General features: G+C 39.6%; 1 protein-coding gene across 1 annotated transcript; it reads left to right on the top strand.

Annotated features, from left to right (window-relative positions):
- The first annotated feature begins 355 nt into the window (after positions 1-355).
- Positions 356-2,626, top strand: LOC104593229 (B3 domain-containing transcription factor NGA1-like). Its single transcript, XM_010252998.3, has 2 exons — positions 356-695; positions 851-2,626. Exon 2 carries the CDS (start codon positions 878-880, stop codon positions 2,237-2,239), a length of 1,362 nt encoding a protein of 453 aa, XP_010251300.1. The 5' UTR covers positions 356-695; positions 851-877; the 3' UTR covers positions 2,240-2,626.
- The last annotated feature ends 18,589 nt before the right edge of the window (positions 2,627-21,215 follow it).

The raw sequence follows: 21,215 nt of genomic DNA, 5'->3' as shown, positions 1-21,215 counted from the left end.
AGCCCAGCTCTCCTTATCTCATGCCCATGGCCAGAACAAAATCAATGCCACCAAAGTCAAAATTCTAACACCTAGCTAAATTGACATCTTATTTTTCTTTTTGTTAAATGTGAAATTAGAAATAATTCATTTACTTGAGCAAATTCACCACTAGTTCATTGTCTCAACAACTGGCCCTTTTTTTTTGTGTGTTTTTGTGTGGGAAGGGAGTTATGGCCAAGAAAATACACATACCCGAAAATGATGAAAGGGACAACCTCACATGAGCCCAACCAGATAATTCATGGGCCCCCTACGTATAAAGCCTCTCTCTCTCTCCCTCTCTCTCTCTCTCTCTCTCTCTTTCTCTGAGAACCAAGAAAGAGAAAATTGCCTAACTCTATATTGAGATATCAGATAACTCTCTGAGAAGCTTCGAGGGGGTAACCAGTTAGGAAATCCCCAAATATATATATCATCACTTCCCAGCTCCCTTTCCCCTCCTCTCTCTCTCTGTCTGTCTGTCTCGCTGTGTGAAATCAACAAAAAAAGTAGAACAATTCGCACTCGATGGAATCGCCCATGGCTTGTCTTGTTTCAAGCACGGGTCATATTGGTCAAAGAAGAGAACACCGACCGTCATTGTAGTGAAAGCTTCTCCCTTTTAGGCATTGCAGATTTGAAGTAATCTTTACACCAAGAAACAAATTGCACAGGTGAAGTGCTGTACTTTGTCATTGCTTTTCTTTCTTTTTTTTTTTTTCCGTTTTAATCTTCTCTTCTTGTATTAAGTTTTAACCCAAAAGGAAAGAAAAGAAGAACAAGATCGTCCTTTTATTGATTTTTCTTGTTATTTCCCTTCACAACTCAGATCGACTGAAAGAATTCGAGGTTGGTCATGGAGTTTGAGCAAGGAGGAGAAGGGTATTGTGAGGAAGAAGAAGGAGAAGAAGAAGGAGAAGAAGAAGAGATGACTGTAGATAGGGGTATGACTAAGATCCCTTTCTCGTCTGCATCTTCATCTTCTTCACCTTATTCTCAATACAAAGGTGTGGTCCCTCAGCCAGACAGGAGATGGGGAGGACAGATGTACGAGAGGCACCAGCAGGAAGAAGAGGCCGGAAGGTCTTACGATCGACCAGCAGCAGCTCCGCTAGAGTTCCATGGCCAGGAGGCTGTTACCAATTTCAACCGGAAGCTCGAGCTCATTGATTTGTCTACAAGAAGAAGCGATGATATCAGCCGGGGGGAATCTGATGGTGGTGGTAGTAGCAGTGGCGGTGGTGGATGCGTTGAGAGGGAACACATGTTTGATAAGGTTGTCACACCAAGCGATGTGGGCAAGCTCAACCGCCTCGTTATTCCAAAGCAACACGCTGAGAAGTACTTCCCACTTGACTCTGCAGCAAACGAGAAGGGTCTCCTGTTAAGTTTTGAAGATCGGAGCGGGAAACCATGGCGATTTCGATATTCTTACTGGAATAGCAGCCAAAGCTACGTGATGACCAAAGGGTGGAGCCGATTCGTGAAGGAGAAAAAGCTTGACGCGGGAGATATCGTGTCATTTGAGCGTGGAGTCGGGGAGTCTGGTAGGAATCGTCTGTATATCGACTGGAGGCGCCGTCCCGATGCTCCAGATCCTGCTATTTTACCGCCTCTACCATTTTCGCACCCTCTCTCTCTGCCCCGGTCCGTCCCATGGGGCCACGGCCGATTATTCTTGCCGACGACGCCGACAGTGTCCATGTCGGTTTCCATGCCATCACGGAACCATGTGAATTTCCAGCAGCCGAATTATGACGGTCATCACCACCACCACCATCATCATCATCATCCTCATCCTCACCGGACTAGTTACAACAGTAATACATATGGTTACAATGTGGTGAACTCAGGTGCTGGTTCCGTTGTTTACCTAAGATCCTCAGCCCCATTACCAGCAGGTGGAGTAGTGCAACAGGGTGTGGATGAGCCGATGGTGTTCGACTCGGTCCCGGTGGTCCATGGTAAGGCTGCCGCCAAGCGTGTTAGGCTGTTTGGAGTGAACCTAGATTGCCCCATATCAGAGGACCCCGAATTCCACGCTTTGTCCTCCTCCCCTACGATCCAACATACAACCACAACCATGGATTCTCTCTCCCCTCAGCATCCAACTCCTCCTCTTCAATTAAGGCTCTATAGTGGCGCCCCACTACCAACAGTGCCACCTGAATTGCCAAAGAATGGGAAGCAGTCTTTGACCTTCAATTTGGACATCTGAGAGGGGCAGTGAGGAGTCTGCGAGCATGTTAAGAAACAAATACCAGTCTGGTTCGGACTGTTTATTTCCTCAGATCTTCATGACATCTCTCCTTATTGCTTACAGTCACCCGTCCCCTGAGAGCCACTTAATTGCTTTGTGGTTGCGCTTAGCATGGCTAATGAATGAATAGAAAGAAAGGTTGAGTTATATTGAAGACCTGTCCTTACTTATCTTTATTTATTTATTTTTCTTACTGCACTACTTCATCTGTTGATTAAGGTCTGGGATTCGTCAAGGACTAGCTCAAGAGAGAAACTAGCTACCATATCGAGGAATTATCTTTTAATTGTGTATAATTCACTTATAGATAGATAATACCAATATAGATTCATCATGGCTATCGTTTCACATTTTCATTATGTAGAGCCTCGGTTCCTCAAATGGATCCATGCCATAATCTCTCCATTGAGTTTAGTTCAGAAGCTAGCTTTTTCTTTCTTTCCTTTGCTCTCTCTCTCTCTCTCTTTCAAATACACACACACAAACAAATGCGCATGGAGTTGGCCAATAGAATTGCACATTTTCCTTCTTTCTCCCCACTTTGCTTTTATTACCTTGATAGGTTGTTATTGATGCTGCTGCGTCTGATGCGTTGGGCACGCTGGCTCCTAGGTGGTGCACAGAAAGTTGCAGAACTTTAAAAGGTAGGATCTATATATTCTTTCCTGGTTCTTGATGGTTCGTTTTAACTTTTAAGTTTTGTTTTCTTGATTGATTCTTCTTGTCTCCCCTTACCAACCACCTTCACCATCAGCACTTAATACACAAAGAAAAAGTTGTTTTTGGAAAACATCTTTCCTAAAACAGGAAACTTTCGTATACTGAGATTGTTCATCCTTGAAGAAGTCAATTCTTTTCTTAATATCTTTTGAAAAAAAAAACGGTATGGGTTTCTTAAATCAAAGCCTTGAACAACATAGGGATGAAGATTACTTTTTCACGCATTTCGAAAGTCATACAGTGGTTTTGTTTCACATTGTTCTTGCGTACCAAATTATGCCATTTGATCTTATAACCCGGTGGTTTTAACTCTTCCCCGAACTCTAGGCCCTTTAAAGAAGCAACCACAGTAATAAAACAATCAGAAACTTAAACAGAGGAAGAAAGAAAATGCACTCAATAATATTACAGAACCTCCTTTACTTTTTTGAAAACTCTCAACACCGATATATATTCTACAGAATATGCCTCTCATTTGGTTTGTAAGATTCTTAGCAATTAATCACATAATTGGGGAAATATTTGTAGTCCTCATTTTTGTTTGGGCGATTTACAATTGTCAGGTTTCATATCCCTTCTTAGCTTATTAGATCCTAATTAATTAGCTGCCTGCCTGTCAATAAATTCGTGATCACCAAAGCTGAAAATTTAGTATATATTAACGAATAATCAAGGAACAAACTCACCACTCAGGAAAACCAGGATATTTGACGATATGGGCCGGATGATCATCTCACCTACAACTTGTTGAAGCTCTAGCTGTGATCAACCTATTTATAGCAATCATCATGAAGCTCTATTAACATACGTCCCAACGGCCTAATTTTTATTTAGCCTACTTGGTAAGTTGCTCACAAGTTCTGAAATCAAATCCCTTAATTATGAACTTTTGAGTTGTCACCTATTCTAAATAGTGTGCTTCATTGTTATGGATCCATCATGTTGCAGTAAGATGCAAATTGCAATTCACTGTACTTTTGTTGGTCTATTTTCCCAGTAAGTTAATTAGGGGTCTGTTCAATTATATTCGATCCCTTATAAAAATCAGTACTATATTTATTCTTTCTTAATGCCTTTGAAGTAATATTGTACCACGAAAGTATGTGCTTGAAAGTATCCAAACACGTTAGTGAAAAAAAAAATGAAAATGTGTTGATTTGAGCTCAATTTTACAGTTAATAAGTATAGAAGCCTTATGAATTCTAGTTTGCAGTCCTAGTTGTTTGGATGCTAATTAGGCTGCATTTGGCATTCCTTATTTCAAGGGCTTATCTCATTTTTGCAGTTAAAAACTCAGTTTTCATAGGAGCATTTTAACAGTAAAAAAAGGAGATAAGTCCTTAAAATAAGGAATGCCATTTTCGTTTACCTAATTGAAGCTTGTTATTAATAAACTGTTTTTGGCATGTATGGTTGGTCGATCAACATTGTGTTGTATTTCTTTTGTTTGCATAACAGTCTTTTTTTTTTTAAACACTAAATCAATTATTTCTGGTGAGTATTATAGAACAATTAGATATTGTTTCTTTTTGTTTGCACACTACTTGTGTTCATCATTGTCCTCTTTACTTTCCGTAATACTGGCTTATTCCTTTTTAACTTTCCTGAAAAACCATGCCTGAACTTGAATTTCATTCACTCGGCTAGAAATACCAAATTAGAGAACTTCATGTTTTTATGAATTTAGATGTGAAACTTATTTTAACTTATAAACGATGGAGTATTAGTATTACTAGGCATTTTATATTAATTAAAAAAAATCTAAATAGGAAATCGTTTGATATAGTTATTGCAATTCAAGTTAATTGACTTGGGTAGGGGAGGTATCTGGTTTTCAACAAGATAGTCTACATAGAATGATAAGTCTAAAATATGCATAGAAAAGAATGGGTGCATCGATCATGATGATCTAAAACTTTCTTTTACGCTTTCATAAAAAAATAAAACATATTTCATTTCAACAATCCTTGAGCCTGGTTAGCATTCAGCATTTATAAATTCAATATCTCATAGCATTATTCTCATTATGTTATTGAAGAGTTGAAGCTTTATATCATTTAATTAGATATAACTGAGTATTTTTCAATTTGAGGGTCCGTTTGGTTGCGATTGCAATTCAATTATTCAAGCCATTTGGTTGGGTGGAATGGGATTCTGATTTCGATTTTTGGCAGAATGGCATTCTCCGATTTGAGAGAATGGCTATTTATCTTTAAACCAACCCTCCTTAGGAGTCATGCGTATCTTATAGAATTGATTCCAATTTCCATTTAAACCAGACAACTGGTGGGGGAGTAGGCGATTTGGATTCCGATTCTAGGGGATTTCGCAAACCCAATGGACCCTGAGCTATGCCCAAACAAAATAAAAGTAGGGGTATTTTAAGCATGTATTGATTGATAAAACTTCAGAATTGTCCGTTGTTCGTCTTTCTGCAATTGAATTGTGATCAATTAAACTTCAGACCAATATATGCCAATATCCAACTGGTTCTATCCCAAGAATGTGACAAGGATCTGGGATAATCTTGGGCTTGAATTGTATCTAGTCATTAGAAATTTTTGCCTTATAATTGACGAAACAAAGTGTATGTTGTCACCAGTGACACGAAGAAAAGAATGCATTTTATAGGGTTAATTAACACACTCTTTTTCTCCCCTCCCGAGCCTATGCTTCATTTTTATTGGGTTCATGAAATTACTGGGCCGGCGCCGGAGATTCCTTACTAGTTACTACAGATCGAACAATATCATCCTGCCCCATTCTCAAAACATCATAGTTATCACAATTCCAAACTAAAAAGCTAACAAGAGAAGGAAAGGAAGCAAAACAAGGCGTAGTGATGCTCCAATATTTCCGTTCTTGTTTGAAACCTCAATGCTTAATGGGTTTTGATTGTTGTCCTATGTCATTTTCGTTTGTTGAAACGGAAAGATATTTCTTAATTTTCCGGATTTTTGTAAACTTTTCTTATGTTTTGTCTTCTGGATTTATTTGTTAGTTTTACATTTGCAATGCTCTCTCTCTCTCTCTCTCTCTCTCTCTCTCTCTCTTTCACAAAAATGAGCAAAAGCCTTGGAGTTAAACTTCATATGAATATCACTCTCTCTGGGAATTGCTGGGGCGGGTGTGTATGTTTACCACCATATATAGAGAAAAAAAGCCTTGAAGCTGATTTCTGCCCTAGTAGGATACCTGGGTTCATTCTTGTTTTAAGCTTTTGCCTACCTGGCTACCCACCATGGCCATGTTTCAATAATTTTCCTAGTCGCTCGAACCAGCCAAAAAGTATCTAGCATGGTCCCTTACCAGTTACCATTCCAACTGTAAATCATAACTTTTGCATTTTCCTGCTTTCTACTAGTGCTCACTTCCAATCCATTAAAGGAGGGACCAAAATAAAGCTATTGACTATTACTAAAGCTGTTTTCTTTCTTTACCAACAGAAGAAGGGATGGATTTATGTTAGTAAGTCGTCTATGAATCAATCAATCCAAAAACCCAAAGCTGTAACCTCCATCAACTATCGCCAAAAATCTGTAATTAACTTGTTTCAGTTACCGTGTGATGTGAACAATCCTGGATGACCTGAGGTTGCACGAAAAGCGCCATTTGTTGACGCTTCTGTACCATGTAAATTCTTGTTTGCCAATTGTACTGTAGGCTTATGAATCAGCACATGATCATAGGAAAACTGAACAAATTCTTTAAAGTCCGAGAGAGGCTGTTTGTGTTTCAGTTTCACCAACCAATCTGTGTAATGGGTTTTCATCATCATCATCATCATCATCATCCTCATCCCTGAGAATACGAATTACCAACAAAAATAACCATTGGATCGGTCCATCGTAATTTCCATCCTGCAGGTCTCCGGCGGTTTGTTGATTTTGTTTATGCCAAGGAAAGAAGGTGTCAGCGTGGGGCTACTCTTTAAAATATGGGTGGCCATAAATCGAGCAACCAACCAACTGAGTATAATTAAGAAGAAATTATATATGTTATTTATGTCCATCCGCACACGTGTCGCAAAACCCAACATAAAGATACATATTTAGTCATATGCAGATGGGACTTGGATTGTATACTTAAGGTTGAGGCGAACTGTTGTCTGTTGACGAAGGGATCGATGAGAGAATATGACCCTAAAATTAATTAAAGGTGGTTGATGGATGGAGTGAGAGGGTTGAGTTGAATGCTTTTACCCGGATAATTCAAGCTGCAAAAGCAGTCAACCAGCAGGCATATATATATATATACATCATCATCATCCATGTCATTACACTATATATTTTTTATTTGATTCTTTCTCGAGAGTTGCTAGCTTACTTGCCAACGTCGTAGTAATAAAAGCTTAAGTGATGATGGAAGGAATTGAAGGAGTGGCCGTGCGTTCATGGAGACTGGAAAGAGGGGGACAGGGCGCGCAGCAGAGTCCAATAAAAAACAGCCGTAACGAGAATGTACGCGATTTTCAATTGTTTTCATCAAGGTAGAAACATGGTCACCGGGGGGAATAGAAGCATCTCCTCTCCTGTGCATCCGCCCATCGTTCTTTGTGCCCACCCAGAAGTTTCAAATTAAACTTCAACCCCACCACCTACCACTACCATCCCTCTTTCTCTCTCAAACTAAAGAGAGTGAAGTGAGCAGCTATATCCCAGCCCTTTTGGTTGGAACCTGACAGGAAAAAGGTAAGCCGGTTCAGTTGGAAGTATGAACAGTAACGGTACTACGCCCTCTGTCCCCGGGGGGGGGGGGAGAGACTATTAGTCACCCTCACCCATATGGGCTACATGCGCATATTAGCTGCTTGACCGTGGGTTAGTAATTTGACTTCCATCATAAACCCTGAAGAGTCCATTGTGCAACTGATCTGTCCGTCCAACTCTGTCCTGCTCATGGTAATGGTAATGGAAATGGCGGAGCCTAGGCTATATATATTAGGATCACCACATCGGTACAGTGTACAAACCATGACGCTGTTAGCTTATCTGAGGGGTGTGTTTGTGTTTGTGCAGGGTGCAACACTCTTTCTAGCTACGTTATCCTATATATATACTAGAGTGAAAGAAGAAATTCAATTTGGTATCTTGGTTAGGGTTTGTATTGTCCTTTTTAATTACGGGACCGTTAGTGCTATTTATGGTTGCGGTCCATTCTCATCATCATGGGTTTGCATATCAGAGAAAGAGTAAGGACAAAGACTAACCACATTGATTGAATGAACATGGTTTGGACCATCATGTCGAATATTATTAGGGGGAGGAGAGATAGGCTTTTCCGTTCACGAGATTCAATTCTTACGAGAAGAGAAGTAGTAGTAGAAGAAGAAGAAGAAGAAGAAGAAGACGACGACGACGACCCAACTCAGTACTACGATGGTGTGTGTGTAGGTTAGGGTTCATAGGCGTAATTGATGACATTAAGCGAGCAAGCTCGACAGCGAGTTGAGATCTGAGTATAGGTGGATACTTCAAACATTTGAATACACATATAGATGTATGTGTGTGTGTGAGAGAGAGAGGAAGAGAGAGAGAGAGAGAGGAGAAAAAAAACAAAGTAGTTCTCTGTTTGGTTATTAAATGGGTCACAAATTAATTTTAAAGAATGGCAGGCGCGTGCAACTGCAATCTACTCCTGCTTTCCTAGGCAGCATGGACCACGTCGATCTTTTGTTTTTCTAATTAATAACAACTTGCTATGCATTTAATGCACCGAATTCCCGTGATATCTCTCTCTTTTCTCTCTCCCCCTCTCTCCGTTGCTTTTCCTTCCTGCCACCATATGTGAAACAACAACAGTTACACAGGCTACAAAGGAGAAAGAAGCATCCGAAGAGAGGAGGGTGGAGATGCATCAATGCATCAATGCCAATGGAGAGAAGGTTTGGCGGGCAACTTTGTTTTGGTTTTATCACCCCAATATAAAAGTTGGAAGAAAACAAGACAAAATTAAAGAAAGATCTGGGTCTACTGTTCCAAATGGATGGTTGTGATGAACTGGGATTCTCTTTCTGATTCCTAGTGTTTCAGAAGAAAAGAGAAAGAGGTAAAAAGAAAGCTGGTGTCAGTTTTATGTTTTCTGAGCTTTAACAGCGACAGTGCAACCTAGTGCAGCCGATCCCAGAAACAATGCAATAATGGAATTTGTATTTTGTAAGAATGATACAAGAGAGATATTACTGTCATAATGCGCACCCTCCGGACCCTTCTCTCTCTCTCTCTCTCTCTCTCTCTCTACCTTTAGACACCTACCTATACACCTAGAAGAGTGCCCCGACCAAATGAGGAGATGCCCGTCTGTGATGTGTGTGTATGGGCTGCAGCCCTTCTGTTTTGTTTTCTTTTTTATTGCTCTCTTGTTCCTCTTGTTTCCATTGTCCCTACCCTCTACACCCCCCCTCCCCCTCCTCTCCCAGGCTTCCACTCCCTAGAGAATCGCTTTACTCGCTTGGTATCATTCATTCATTGCATAGACATCGCGGTTAGACCCTCAATTCCTCAAGCACCCTCCTCCCCCGCCACACACACCAAAAATTACAACAAATCTAAAATTTCTTTGTTTCCTTCTGTTATCCTAGGTTCACATGTGATCAATATATCAAGCTTAATTTAGGGAATTGTCAATTTCTTGGTGTTTGATTCTGTGGTTGTTTATTTGAAAACCTGTGTCAGTTTATTGCCATGTAGGTGTTCTGTGTGTTCATTGCAAAATGCTATTGGGTAAGATTGCTTATTAAATAAATGTTTTCTTGGTTCGTGTGAGAACCAGCCATTGAGAAAACACCATTTTAAGTGCTTCCCCCAATACCCTGTCGTTTATTTATTGTTCAGCATATTGTATGGTGGCTGAGGGTGCCTATTTGTCGATCAATACCAAATAAACATTTATCAACCACTATCTTGTTTTTCAAGATAAATATAGTACAAAAAAGTTTATTAAATAAACTTCCACTGTACTAAACAACGTCTTTATAAGTCCTTGAAGAAAGAGAAAAGTGGAGATAACAACAACAACAAGAGGAGGAGGAAGAAGAAGAAGAATTATATTGCCAATCCAAGAAGTAAATTAATCTTTATGTGGATGCCTCCAATACATAAAACATCTCATTATATGGCTCCTAAAACATTTTCTTAGTAAGTTAGTACCACTGTGATTTGCTGGACAGACTAGGGCAAGTATCCTATACCAAAGAAATTAAGAGAAAGGTATAAGTACAGCTTCAAAGAATATAGCATTCCCAGTTGCTGCTCAAGAAAGGGTTTAAATTTTAGATATCTGACATTTGAACAAGAAAAATGCTTATTAGTTTATAAATAAATCATGTTTGGCATTTCTTAAGAAATTATTTTTCAGTTATACCAATAAATATGTCCAGAAAAAATGTGGCAAAAATGCAAATGCTAAGATGGATAAATGATAAATGAGAAAACTACAAAGGTTAGGATTATGAATGAAATTATCCGTAAAAACCTAGGAATAGCTCCAAGAGGTGATAAAACGACAGAGTAAATTAAAATGGTTTAGGCATGGGCGTAGAAGACCACTAACGATGTCTGTGATTTAAAATTAAGGTAAGATGGACTATAATACCATTGCAAGGATTGAATCTTCTTCTCTTCTCCCTTCTTTTTATTTTTAATACCGTTGAAAGGATTTTTGAAAATAATGACAATGTAGTACAAGTACAAATAATAGGAATCCGGATCAGCTGTAGTCTCAAAGCATAGTGGACTCTGCTGTAGACCCCAATTACTAAATGCCCCTTGTTCTTCACACAGCTGACTTTCTTCCCATGTGTGGTAAGTTAACAGAACTCACCGTTATTACTGTTTTTCGACCCTCTTGACCCAGTTCAGCATCATTTTGTATATTCAACATGTTGAGCCTGTGATTAAAAATATTAATCGGAGTGAAAGCTAGGAAGATGATGGTCATAATGAGATCAAGACTGTTGAGTCCTTCTTACCCAATATCTGAATGTTTAATTTTGGCACGACATTTGACGCAGCGTAGAAGCATTAAACCGGGCTGGCTATGCAAGCACCGGGCAAACACCTCCTTTGTAGCGAAGCTTTACGTGAATCTCTTAGAGGAGAGAGAAAAGTTGGCGAACTTGTAAATAGCAGTATTTATAATACATTTGGAAATTGCAGAGTAACTAAGAAAGAAAATTGTGATAATTCTTGAACATCTAATCTTCTAGCTAGGATCGAACTCTTCTTGGGTGTTGCCTTGATCTCCACCGTCCGATCTCCCTGGGTCTATCCATGCATGAGTTATCTTGCCTCCTAGGAATTGCCTTGGATCTTGGACTTCTTGAATTCTTGATTTATCTTGAATTTTTGAATTATCTTGCATGTGCCTCTTATCTCTTGCATGGCCGTCTATATGAGGAGATGGGACTCCATCATTCTCCCCCACTTGGAAAGAGCTCGACCCCGAGTCGTGACTAGGATATGCAAGTGTCATCTCTGGTAGGTAGTGATGAAAATCAGCAACATTAAATGTCTTAGAGATACCCATATGATCTGGTAGGTCCACGACATAAGCATTGTCGTTGATCTTCTTCACAATTTTGTATGGACCATACTTCCAGGGCTGCAGTTTGTTGTACTTTCCCACGGGAATCCTCCCCTTCCTCAAGAACACCATAACTTCATCACCGACATCAAACACTTGGTGCCGACGATGCTTGTCTGCTGCCATCTTGTACTTTGCATTGGTTTGCTCCAGTTTCTGCTTTACTACGTCCTGGACGGACTGGATTTGCTCTGCTAGCTGTTCTGCCGAGGCACTGGGTACTCTGAGTAGCTTCACTAAGTCCAGTGCATGATTAGGAACCTTCATATAGACAATGGAGAATGGAGATCTACCTGTAGAGCTGTGGACTGCATTATTGTAGGCGAAATCGGTTTGTGCTATGGCGAAATCCCACTGCTTCGGTCTCTCCCTACAGATACAACGAATCAAATTACCAAGGGTCCGATTCACCACTTCTGTCTGTCCGTCCGTCAGCGGATGGGCTGTACTGTTGAAATTTAATGATGAGTCAAAGAGCATCCATAGGGTCATCCAAAAGTGACTTAGGTACCCCATGTAAACGGACAATCTCCCTGAAAAATAACTTAGCTGTCGCTGATGCATCTGCTGTCTTCTTGCGTGGGAGGAAGTGAGCAATCTTAGAGAACCTGTCAACCACTACGAAGATGGAGTCCATATTTCTTGGGGTTTTTGGCAATCCCAGCATGAAATCCATGGACAAGTCTTCCTAAATCGCAGTAGGAACGGGTAGGGGAATGTAGAGACCAGTATTCTCGGTCTGTCCTTTAGCTGTCTGACAAGTATAGCATCTATTCACAATAGTGGATACATCCCTTCTTAATTTTGGCTAGTAGTAATGCCCCTTGACTGCTTCCATTGTCTTGTCCCTCCCAAGGTGTCCTGCTAGTCCACCCCCATGCAGATCCCTGATGATCTTTTCGCAGAGGGAGGTGCAAAGGATGCACAACTGTTCTCCTTTCATAAGGAATCCATCATGAATGTAAAAATCATCTATTGGCTGTCGATTCACACATTTTTCCCATACCTGTTGGAAGTCCTCATCCTGGGCGTATAGGTCTTTCAAGCACTCGAAATCCACAATCTCAATACTGAGGGTCTTGATGAGGGCTACACGTCTGCTAAGAGCATCGGCTACTGTATTTTGTTGTCTAGCCTTATACACAATTTTGTATGGGAATTTATCAAGGAAAGCAGACCATCTTGCATGCAGATCACTCCTTAATTGTTTTTGCTTACTGAGATACTTTAGGGCTTGGTGGTTAGTGTAAAGAACAAACTCCTTTGCAATTAAATAGTGCTCCCATGTTTTCAATGCTCTAACCACCGCATAGAATTCCTTGTCATAGGTGGACTACTTCTTCCTAGCTTCACATAATTTTTCACTAAAGAAGGCAATGGGTCTCTTCTCTTGGGACAATACAACCCCTATGCCAACTCCACTGGCATCACACTCAACTTCAAATAATTTATCAAAATTTGGTAAGGCAAGGATAGGAGCAATGCATAATTTTTCTTTGATGAGAGCAAAACTCTGCTCTTGTTCTTCTCCCCATTGAAACTTCCCCTTTTTCAAACCCTCAGTAATGGGAGCTACAATACTACTGAAGTGCTTGATAAATCGCTTGTAGAAAGTTGCTAACCCATGGAAGCGTCTCACATTTGTGACATTTGATGGGGTCGGCCACTCCCTAATGGCGTTCACTTTTTCTTCATCTACTTTAATTCCTTCCTTGCTTATAATGAATCCCAGGAACAACAAATTATCGCTCATGAAAGTGCATTTCTTTAAATTAACATATAATTTATTTTCCCTTAATGCCTTTAATACATCCCTAATATGTCCTATGTGCTCAGAGATAGATTTGCTGTAAATTAAAATATCATCAAAATATACCACAACAAATTTACTAGTAAAGGGACGCAGTACCTGATTCATCAGCCTCATGAATGTGTTGGGTGCGTTGGTTAGTCCAAAGGGCATGACTAACCATTCGAACAGGCCATCTCTAGTCTTGAAGGCTGTCTTTCATTCGTCTTCGGGACGGATTCTAATATGATGGTATCCGTTCCTGAGATCAATTTTAGAGAATACTACTGCTCCATCGAGCTGATCTAGCATGTCGTCCAGCCTGGGAATGGGAAATTTGTAACCAATAGTGATTTTATTAATAGTCCTGCTGTCGACACACATCCTCCAACTTCCATCATTCTTTGGTGTTAACAATGCTGGTACTGCGCAATGACTCATATTGACCTGAATATGCCCCTTTTTCAACAATTCTTCTACCTTTTCCCGTAAAATTTCATTTTCTTTAGGACTCATCCTGTAATGTGGGAGATTAGGTAGACTAGCACCTGGAACAAAATCAATGTGGTGCTGTATATCTCGCATTGGTGGGAGTTCATTTGGTAACTCATCTGGAACTACATCATGGAACTCATCAAGTAGTCCCTGCACTTCCACTGGAATTTTATTTATTTCTAGTGTCTCATTCTCACTTTCTCCCTTCACTACCAACAAGTGTACCTCGTAGGTATCTTTACATTCTTTCAAAAATTCAGCATGTGTAATAGTAAGGAAATTTTTCTCATCTGTTTTTGGAGCCTTTGGGAAATTCTTTTCAGCCATGGGTAATAAAGTGTTGCGTATACCCTCTTTTTCAAGTTGATAGGTATTCTTCCTACTCATGTGTCTTGCATCTGTATCAAACTGCCAAGGCCTCCCTAGCAAAATATGGTAAGCATCCATGTCTATAATATCACAATACACCTCATCATTGTACTTACCAATGGAGAATGGGACCTTGTAGCGTTCCTCCACCCGTACGCTGCTGCCCTCTTTGATCCACCCAATTGTGTATGGGTTCGGATGTTTTTCAGGGAGTAGTTGTAATCTTTGTACCACATCCCTGCAAATAATATTTTCTTGACTGCCATTATCAATAATTAAATCAAATAATTTACCCCTTACAGTACATCTAGTGCGGAACAGTCGGTGTCATTGAGAGGTATCTTTGTTTCTTTGGGACAATATTAATTTTCTCACAACACATGTATATTCTTCATGTTCGTATGGACCTTCTTCATCTTCCCCATCAGGTCCACAATATACTTCCTCTTCAACATCTTCTTCCTCCTCCCTCTCTATCATATTAACTGCCTTCCTTTTGGGACAGTCACTGGACCTATGCCTAACTTCATTGCACTTAAAGCATTTAAAAGGAGCAGATTTTGCATAAGGATTACTGGGTTTAGGAGGGTTGGAAGGGTTACCTTGAGTATTTCCTCCCGTGATGGCCTTATCAGCGTTAGTTGTAGTCGCCGGGTGAGAAGGTTGTACTCCTGGGGCTGATTTGTTTTTATCGACAGTTGCCGATCTGTTGTCGCTCCCACTGTACCGGCGGTAATTATCACCACGGGTCTTTTCTTGGAACATTAATTCAGCTTTTAAAGCTAGGTTCCTTGCTTCCTGCACACTAAGAACCATCTGGACGCCAATTTTATCTCTGATAGTCGGTCTCAAACCGCTCAGATAACGGGCTGCCTGCTGGTTATCACTTTCAGATAACTGATTTCTTTAACCCAATCTTAAAAATTCAGATGTATATTCATTGACACTTCTTGAACCCCGTGCACATCGTTGATATGATTCAAACAAATATTGTTCATAATCTGGGGGTAAAAATCTACCTCTTATAAGCTGTTTCATGCGCCTCCAGGTTCGAACATGACCTCTTCCTTCTCTGATCTGGGTCTCTCTTATTTGTTCCCACCAGACAGATGCGCCTCCCTTCGGTCGAAAGGCTACCAGTTTCAGCCTTCGTTCTTCCAGGATCTCCATGTATTCGAAGAAACGGTCGACCTCTGTGATCCAATCTAGAAGGCCCTCTATACCAAGATCCCCACTAAAAGTAGGAATGTTGACCTTGAGTTTAAATTCATCATTATTCTGATGGGGATTGAAATTACCTGGGTTGCGCCAATTTCTGTCGTTTTTGCTGTTGCCGAGAATAACTAGAGCAACACCAAACTCTAACTCGTCGTCACTTTCATCATCAAGAACTGGATGCAGTGTTGACGGGTGGTTTGTCGTGGTCGTCTCCTTCGATTGGATATGGATTCTCCCGGTTCCGTGGAATAACCTCCTGTAACAAGGTCCGTAGTAGTTCAACCATCTCTGCCAACTACTGCTCGATGTTACATGTGGTCGTGCGCTGGTCTTCGATTGCTCTCCAAACAGCTTGTAACCCCTGATCTCCGTCACGGGGTGGGTTGCGACTGCTACCGTCTTGGTTGGCCATTTGATTGGGCGAATTCCTTGCTTAGATACCACCTGACGCAGTGTGGAAGCACTAAACCGGGCTGGCTATGCAAGCACCGGGCGAACACCTGCTTCGTAGCGAAGCTATATGTGAATCTCTTAGAGGAGAGAGAAAAGTTGGCGAAAACTGATTTGTGTCTATTAACTTGTAAATAGCAGTATTTATAATACATTTGGAAATTGCTGAATAACTAGGAAAGAAAATTGTGATAATTCTTGAACATCTAATCTTCTAGCTAGGATCGAACTCTTCTTGGGTGTTGCCTTGATCTCCATCGTTCGATCTCCCTGGGTCTATCCATGCATGAGTTATCTTGCCTCTTGGGAATTGCCTTGGATCTTGGACTTCTTGAATTCTTGATTTATCTTGAATTCTTGAATTATCTTGCATGTGCCTCTTATCTCTTGCATGGCTGCCTATATGAGGAGATGGGCCTCCATCAACATTGTATGGTCAATCTCATTGGAGATACATAAGAAGACTATCGTATTTGTCAAAGCAAAGGGCTGACTTATACTTTCCTACTTTCCCAATCACATTGCATCTATGGCTGAAATCAGACCAGGGGTAAAGGAGAACAAGGAACTGCATATAAGCTCTTAAAAGTCTTGTAATAAAACTTGTAGATTAGGGTTTGGGGAAGAAAGAAAGTGAAGGAAAGTTAAGATCCATCATATGAATGGTCAAACCATGCTAGATGGATGACAAAATTCCAAAAAACATTCTTAACCTTCCGGGAATTGAATTCCCTGATTTTTGAAAAACTGCACTTTTTTAAGATCGATCTTGCACTGAAACTGGATCAGATTTGAAACCAAACAAGAGGAATGTATACCTGATATGGGTTGTACAAATGTAGCTCCCAAGGTGGTAGTTCACGCCCAAATCAGTCCCTAAAACTAGCTTTCACTGAAGATGGCGCAACTTGAAGTTGAAGCTAGTTCAACAACGTAGTTTTCAACAAAACTGCAATCTCTCTGTATTTTTCTTGCAAAAATCAGAGAAAGAACTGATCAAGATCAATCCCAGAAGTTGAGATCGAACTAAGGTTTCTTGGGCGACAAGAAGAGAAGAGAGAAAAATGAATTCGCAAAGAAACTTGAGCAGTTCGATCTCTTCTTCTCTTTATCCTTTATGGAGCACCTCTCCTAATCGAATTAGGAGTATTTATCCAAATCTTTATTTGGATATGGAATCTATCATGAGATAGGTCTTATCCTCTTAAGAGAATGAGTTTTCCATACCCATATCCAAACCCAAATTCATCCATGTCACATGACAGTTAAGCAGTCATGTGACATCTTAATTAATCATATTAATTATGGGCTTTAGGCCCATTAGCTATGTAGCTCACGACCCAAGAGTGTTGCTGGCTAATTTAGGTTTGATTTGTATGGCGTGGGACCCCACAATGACCTCATATAAGCCCACATGGGTTCGGGCCAATCTTTGTGAAAAGGCCTGGCCGAATTCACTGCCAAACACAGTGAACCCTGTAACTCATCACTATGGGGTCAAAATGGGCCCAACATTTACAGTTAAATGATCATTGAATCCAGTCATCCTATGAAGACCTAAGGATAATGGACTTAAGTAAGATATAGCCCATAAGGTAATCAACCCTTAATGGTCTCTTACACTTAACCTCTTAGCCTACAATGATCAAACACTGCCCGACAGGGAATGACCTCTCCCCTGACTGCAAGGTACAGTGTTACACTTTCTGCTCGGATGGGTATCGAGAATTAAAACCTTTTTGCAAACATTTTGCAAATCCAAACCTTAAACACAGTTGAAATCCAATACCGGCAGTTTAGGTTTCCATCGGAGAGAGTGCAATCCCGATCATTCACTTTGTCCGATAAAGGGGCCAATCCTATCACTATGGTCACCCACTTAAGTGAATTCTTAGACTGTCCCAACATACCCAAGTTTTGACCCACAAATGATCTCATTGATTTGTATATCAAAGATAACCCAATTTGATAACTAGTGCAGTATCATAATCAAGTCTAGGGGTTATGTGTAACTTTCTAGTTTTGCTCATCAATTTCCAAGGTATAGGGCATAACTGGAAAGTGGTCCGGGTTTAGTGTTTCAACCAAACACACACTACATGTGCTTCAGGTCTAACCCTAACAGCGGAGACAAGCTGCCCCAACTTCTTTGGTAGCACATTAGTGTTAGTCTTAATAGGATAAATTCTCAAAGTCTATCCAATGACTGAGAACATTTTAAAGTAACACGAGTCTCATAAGTACCCAGTTTAAGAGGTAAATTTACAGAAATATACCAATAGCAACATGAAATAATAATGTACTTTTACTCATTTACAATAAACATATTTATACATCAATCTGATTGAAGATAAGAACATACACTGTCTAACAAAAAGAGTGGACATGGCAACAACACAAGTGTAAAGAACGAGTGGTATTTAGTTATTGGGTCTACATCAGAATTCACTACTTTGAGACTACAAAAGATTCAGACTCAAATAATAGTTGTCAAAGCCATATTTAAGGACAATTGGACATGGCACATGCTAGTGTCAATAGGATTGAAAATGTATCAATTTAAACTACACATGAATATATGAGCAAGGTTCATGCACATTATTTGGTTTGTTTCCTACCTATGGTTCAATTTGAAAAGAGAACAGATATATACAATATAAATACATACAAAAAAGAAGGTTTTACACTCTCCATATTTATATTTATACTCCTTCCAAACTTTTCCAAACTGAGCCTAAACTACCTACCTGGATGATAATCATTGCTCAATGGAGTTTTGATGATGTTGGTGAAGATGGGAGGTTTCTTAGAAGAGGGGTGTTTAATTATGCGGCAGATCTGGATGGAGAGAAACAAATTAATATTTAATGGGGTTGTCTTCAACCCGGAACATATCATTCTAAAGGGCCATGCACAAACCGAGTTTGTGCTTTCTAACCTACCTTTTCATTGCAATGGCGGCACTGAATTAGAAAATCCTACTTCACCAGCTATTAGATGGAGCTTACCTTCCGACGGGGTTTCTCAAAATAAAGTCGATGCAGGTATTGGAAGAAGTAATAACTCTTTTAGGCTAGTGGCAGTGTTTTTGGTTGAACCATTACCAGTTAAGATTCTAGGTTTGGTTTGTATGAAATTTGCAATTTGGTCAAAAACCATTGATCTGGTTAAAAATCGTTCAACCTTGGAGGTTGAGTCATTGATCTGTTTAATCCGATCAGTGGGTGGGCCACGAGTTACACATTCAATGAATGTACAAACTTTTGGAGGCCATAACTTTACACTCAGATGTTTGACTGAAATGATCTTTTTTAATATTTTGAGTAATTTTTTCAAGATCTAGACATCCCAAATAGCCAAAGGTGTCTTGCCCTGCAAAATTCTATCATAACTCAGAAGCTCTAATAAAATAGAATTAATGATGCAAGAAATCAAGTATTGCAGCCCAAATGTGTACCCAAAAAGAGACATACAATGACAAGCAACCCAATTTCATTGTCTAAGAACAAAGTTGCCTGAGCAGTGTGTAGCATTCACGGTGGATCAGTGCTCTCTACCGACAGAAGTTTTACAATCAATTCAGCGTCACTTTCAATTATAACATAGGTGAACTGCATACTGGGTGCCAAAGAGATAGTTTTAAAGAAAGCAATAGCTTTAGCATACTCCAATTGACATAAAGGAATTGGTTTGGCATGAGCAAACAGAAAATTTCTGACTGTTGCTAAAATTTTTCCTAAAGTTTGGTAATTGTAATCATTTTCTTTGAAATTTGTGACACATTTGCAAGTAAATCCTCTAACAAAAAGTATAAAAATATCTAAAATATCTAAAATATCCATGCAATTACTATTAAGACTGATTTCTATAGAAAAAAAATAATACAAACTTTATAAACAACAAAAAATAGAAAATTTAAAGTTGCAATTTCCTTTTTGAGCCATTAATATGAAGAGCAAATTTGAAAAATAAAACAATTTCAGAAAAGAGATTTAATACCTATTTTTAGAGGATTCTAACAAAGGGGTCTCCTTGAACTATGTCATAAAATTCAGGGGAGGTGATTGCAATTACCAAACTTCAAGGGAGGTTTCAACAATTTATTTATTTATTTTTATTTTTATTTTGTAGGATAGAATATTTAGATAATTAGATTCCATGATTTGTTATCCACAAATATTAGATTTGAAACGACGACGACGATGACAACAACAACAACAACAACACTAATAATAATTGATACAGTCTAAAAAATTAGGGTAAAATACAAAAACCTCCCCTGAAATTTCTGACAATCATAAAAACTCCCCCTATAGTTTCACTTTAATAAAACCTCCCCTAAACATTTAAAGAATTCAACAAAAAACCTACCTTCTGTCACTAACCCAAACGGAAAACCATTAAAATTACGAAAGTGTCCTTAATTAATTGTTAGGGTATCATTAAAATATTTCAAAATACCAAAGTTGCCCTTGCTTCCCCTTCCTCTTGACGTAGAATGAGGGAAGGACAAGAAATCCTTCCCCCAATCTCCCCTCACTGGTTTTTGTCCTTGATTTCTTCTTTCTCCATCTCTCTTCAACATCCCCATTGTCCCTCCTCTCTTCCATCAAGCCGGAGCAACCAAAAGACACTGTTCATCTTCTTCACAGCAGCAGCGAACAGAGTTTCGACAACCTCCTCAAAGCTTTCTCTTTCTCTCCACTCTTCTCTTCCCTCTCCTATTTTCTTTGTTTTTTCTCTCTCATCAGCTCTACCAAGGAAGAGATTGTAGTTGGCATCTCTCCAATCAGTTTCTTGTACTCATAAATTGAAGCAAGATAAAAAAATGTAGCAACTGCTAGAATCTTTTGTAATTCCTCCTCTTAGAACGTCCAGAATTAATCCCAATCCATTGTTCTTGACAATTAACAATTTGCTCTTGGAATGTTTTGAAAGGTTCAACAGGGCTGCCATAGCATTCTCTTGTATTGATGGATCAGTTGTGGATAGAAGCTTTAATAAATTGGGGATTGTGCTGCATCTGCCAAGTAAGACCTGTTGAATATGCTCGATTTTGCAAAACTGGATCTCATAAGCAACCTTCTTCCTCTCTTCACCCGTCCCTTTTGCAAGCCATCGGCTAAAAACTTGGCAAGCATTTTCATGGCTTCTACAGCTGTCAGACTGCCGATAAAAATCGTTCTTATAATGTTACGACTCTTATCACCTGTTTCAGCCACTGGTATTCGGTTGTCAGAACAAAACGAACTACTGAATAAGCTTCTTTAAAGCTAAATTAAGAACCAGTATTTTGAAATATTTTAATGG

This window comes from Nelumbo nucifera, chromosome 3 (assembly GCF_055504915.1).
Source record: "Nelumbo nucifera cultivar China Antique chromosome 3, China Antique-T2T, whole genome shotgun sequence".
NCBI classification, from domain to species: Eukaryota; Viridiplantae; Streptophyta; class Magnoliopsida; order Proteales; family Nelumbonaceae; genus Nelumbo; species Nelumbo nucifera.
Note: the sequence above shows the minus strand (reverse complement) of the source record. Positions and strands in the feature narration are given on the sequence as shown.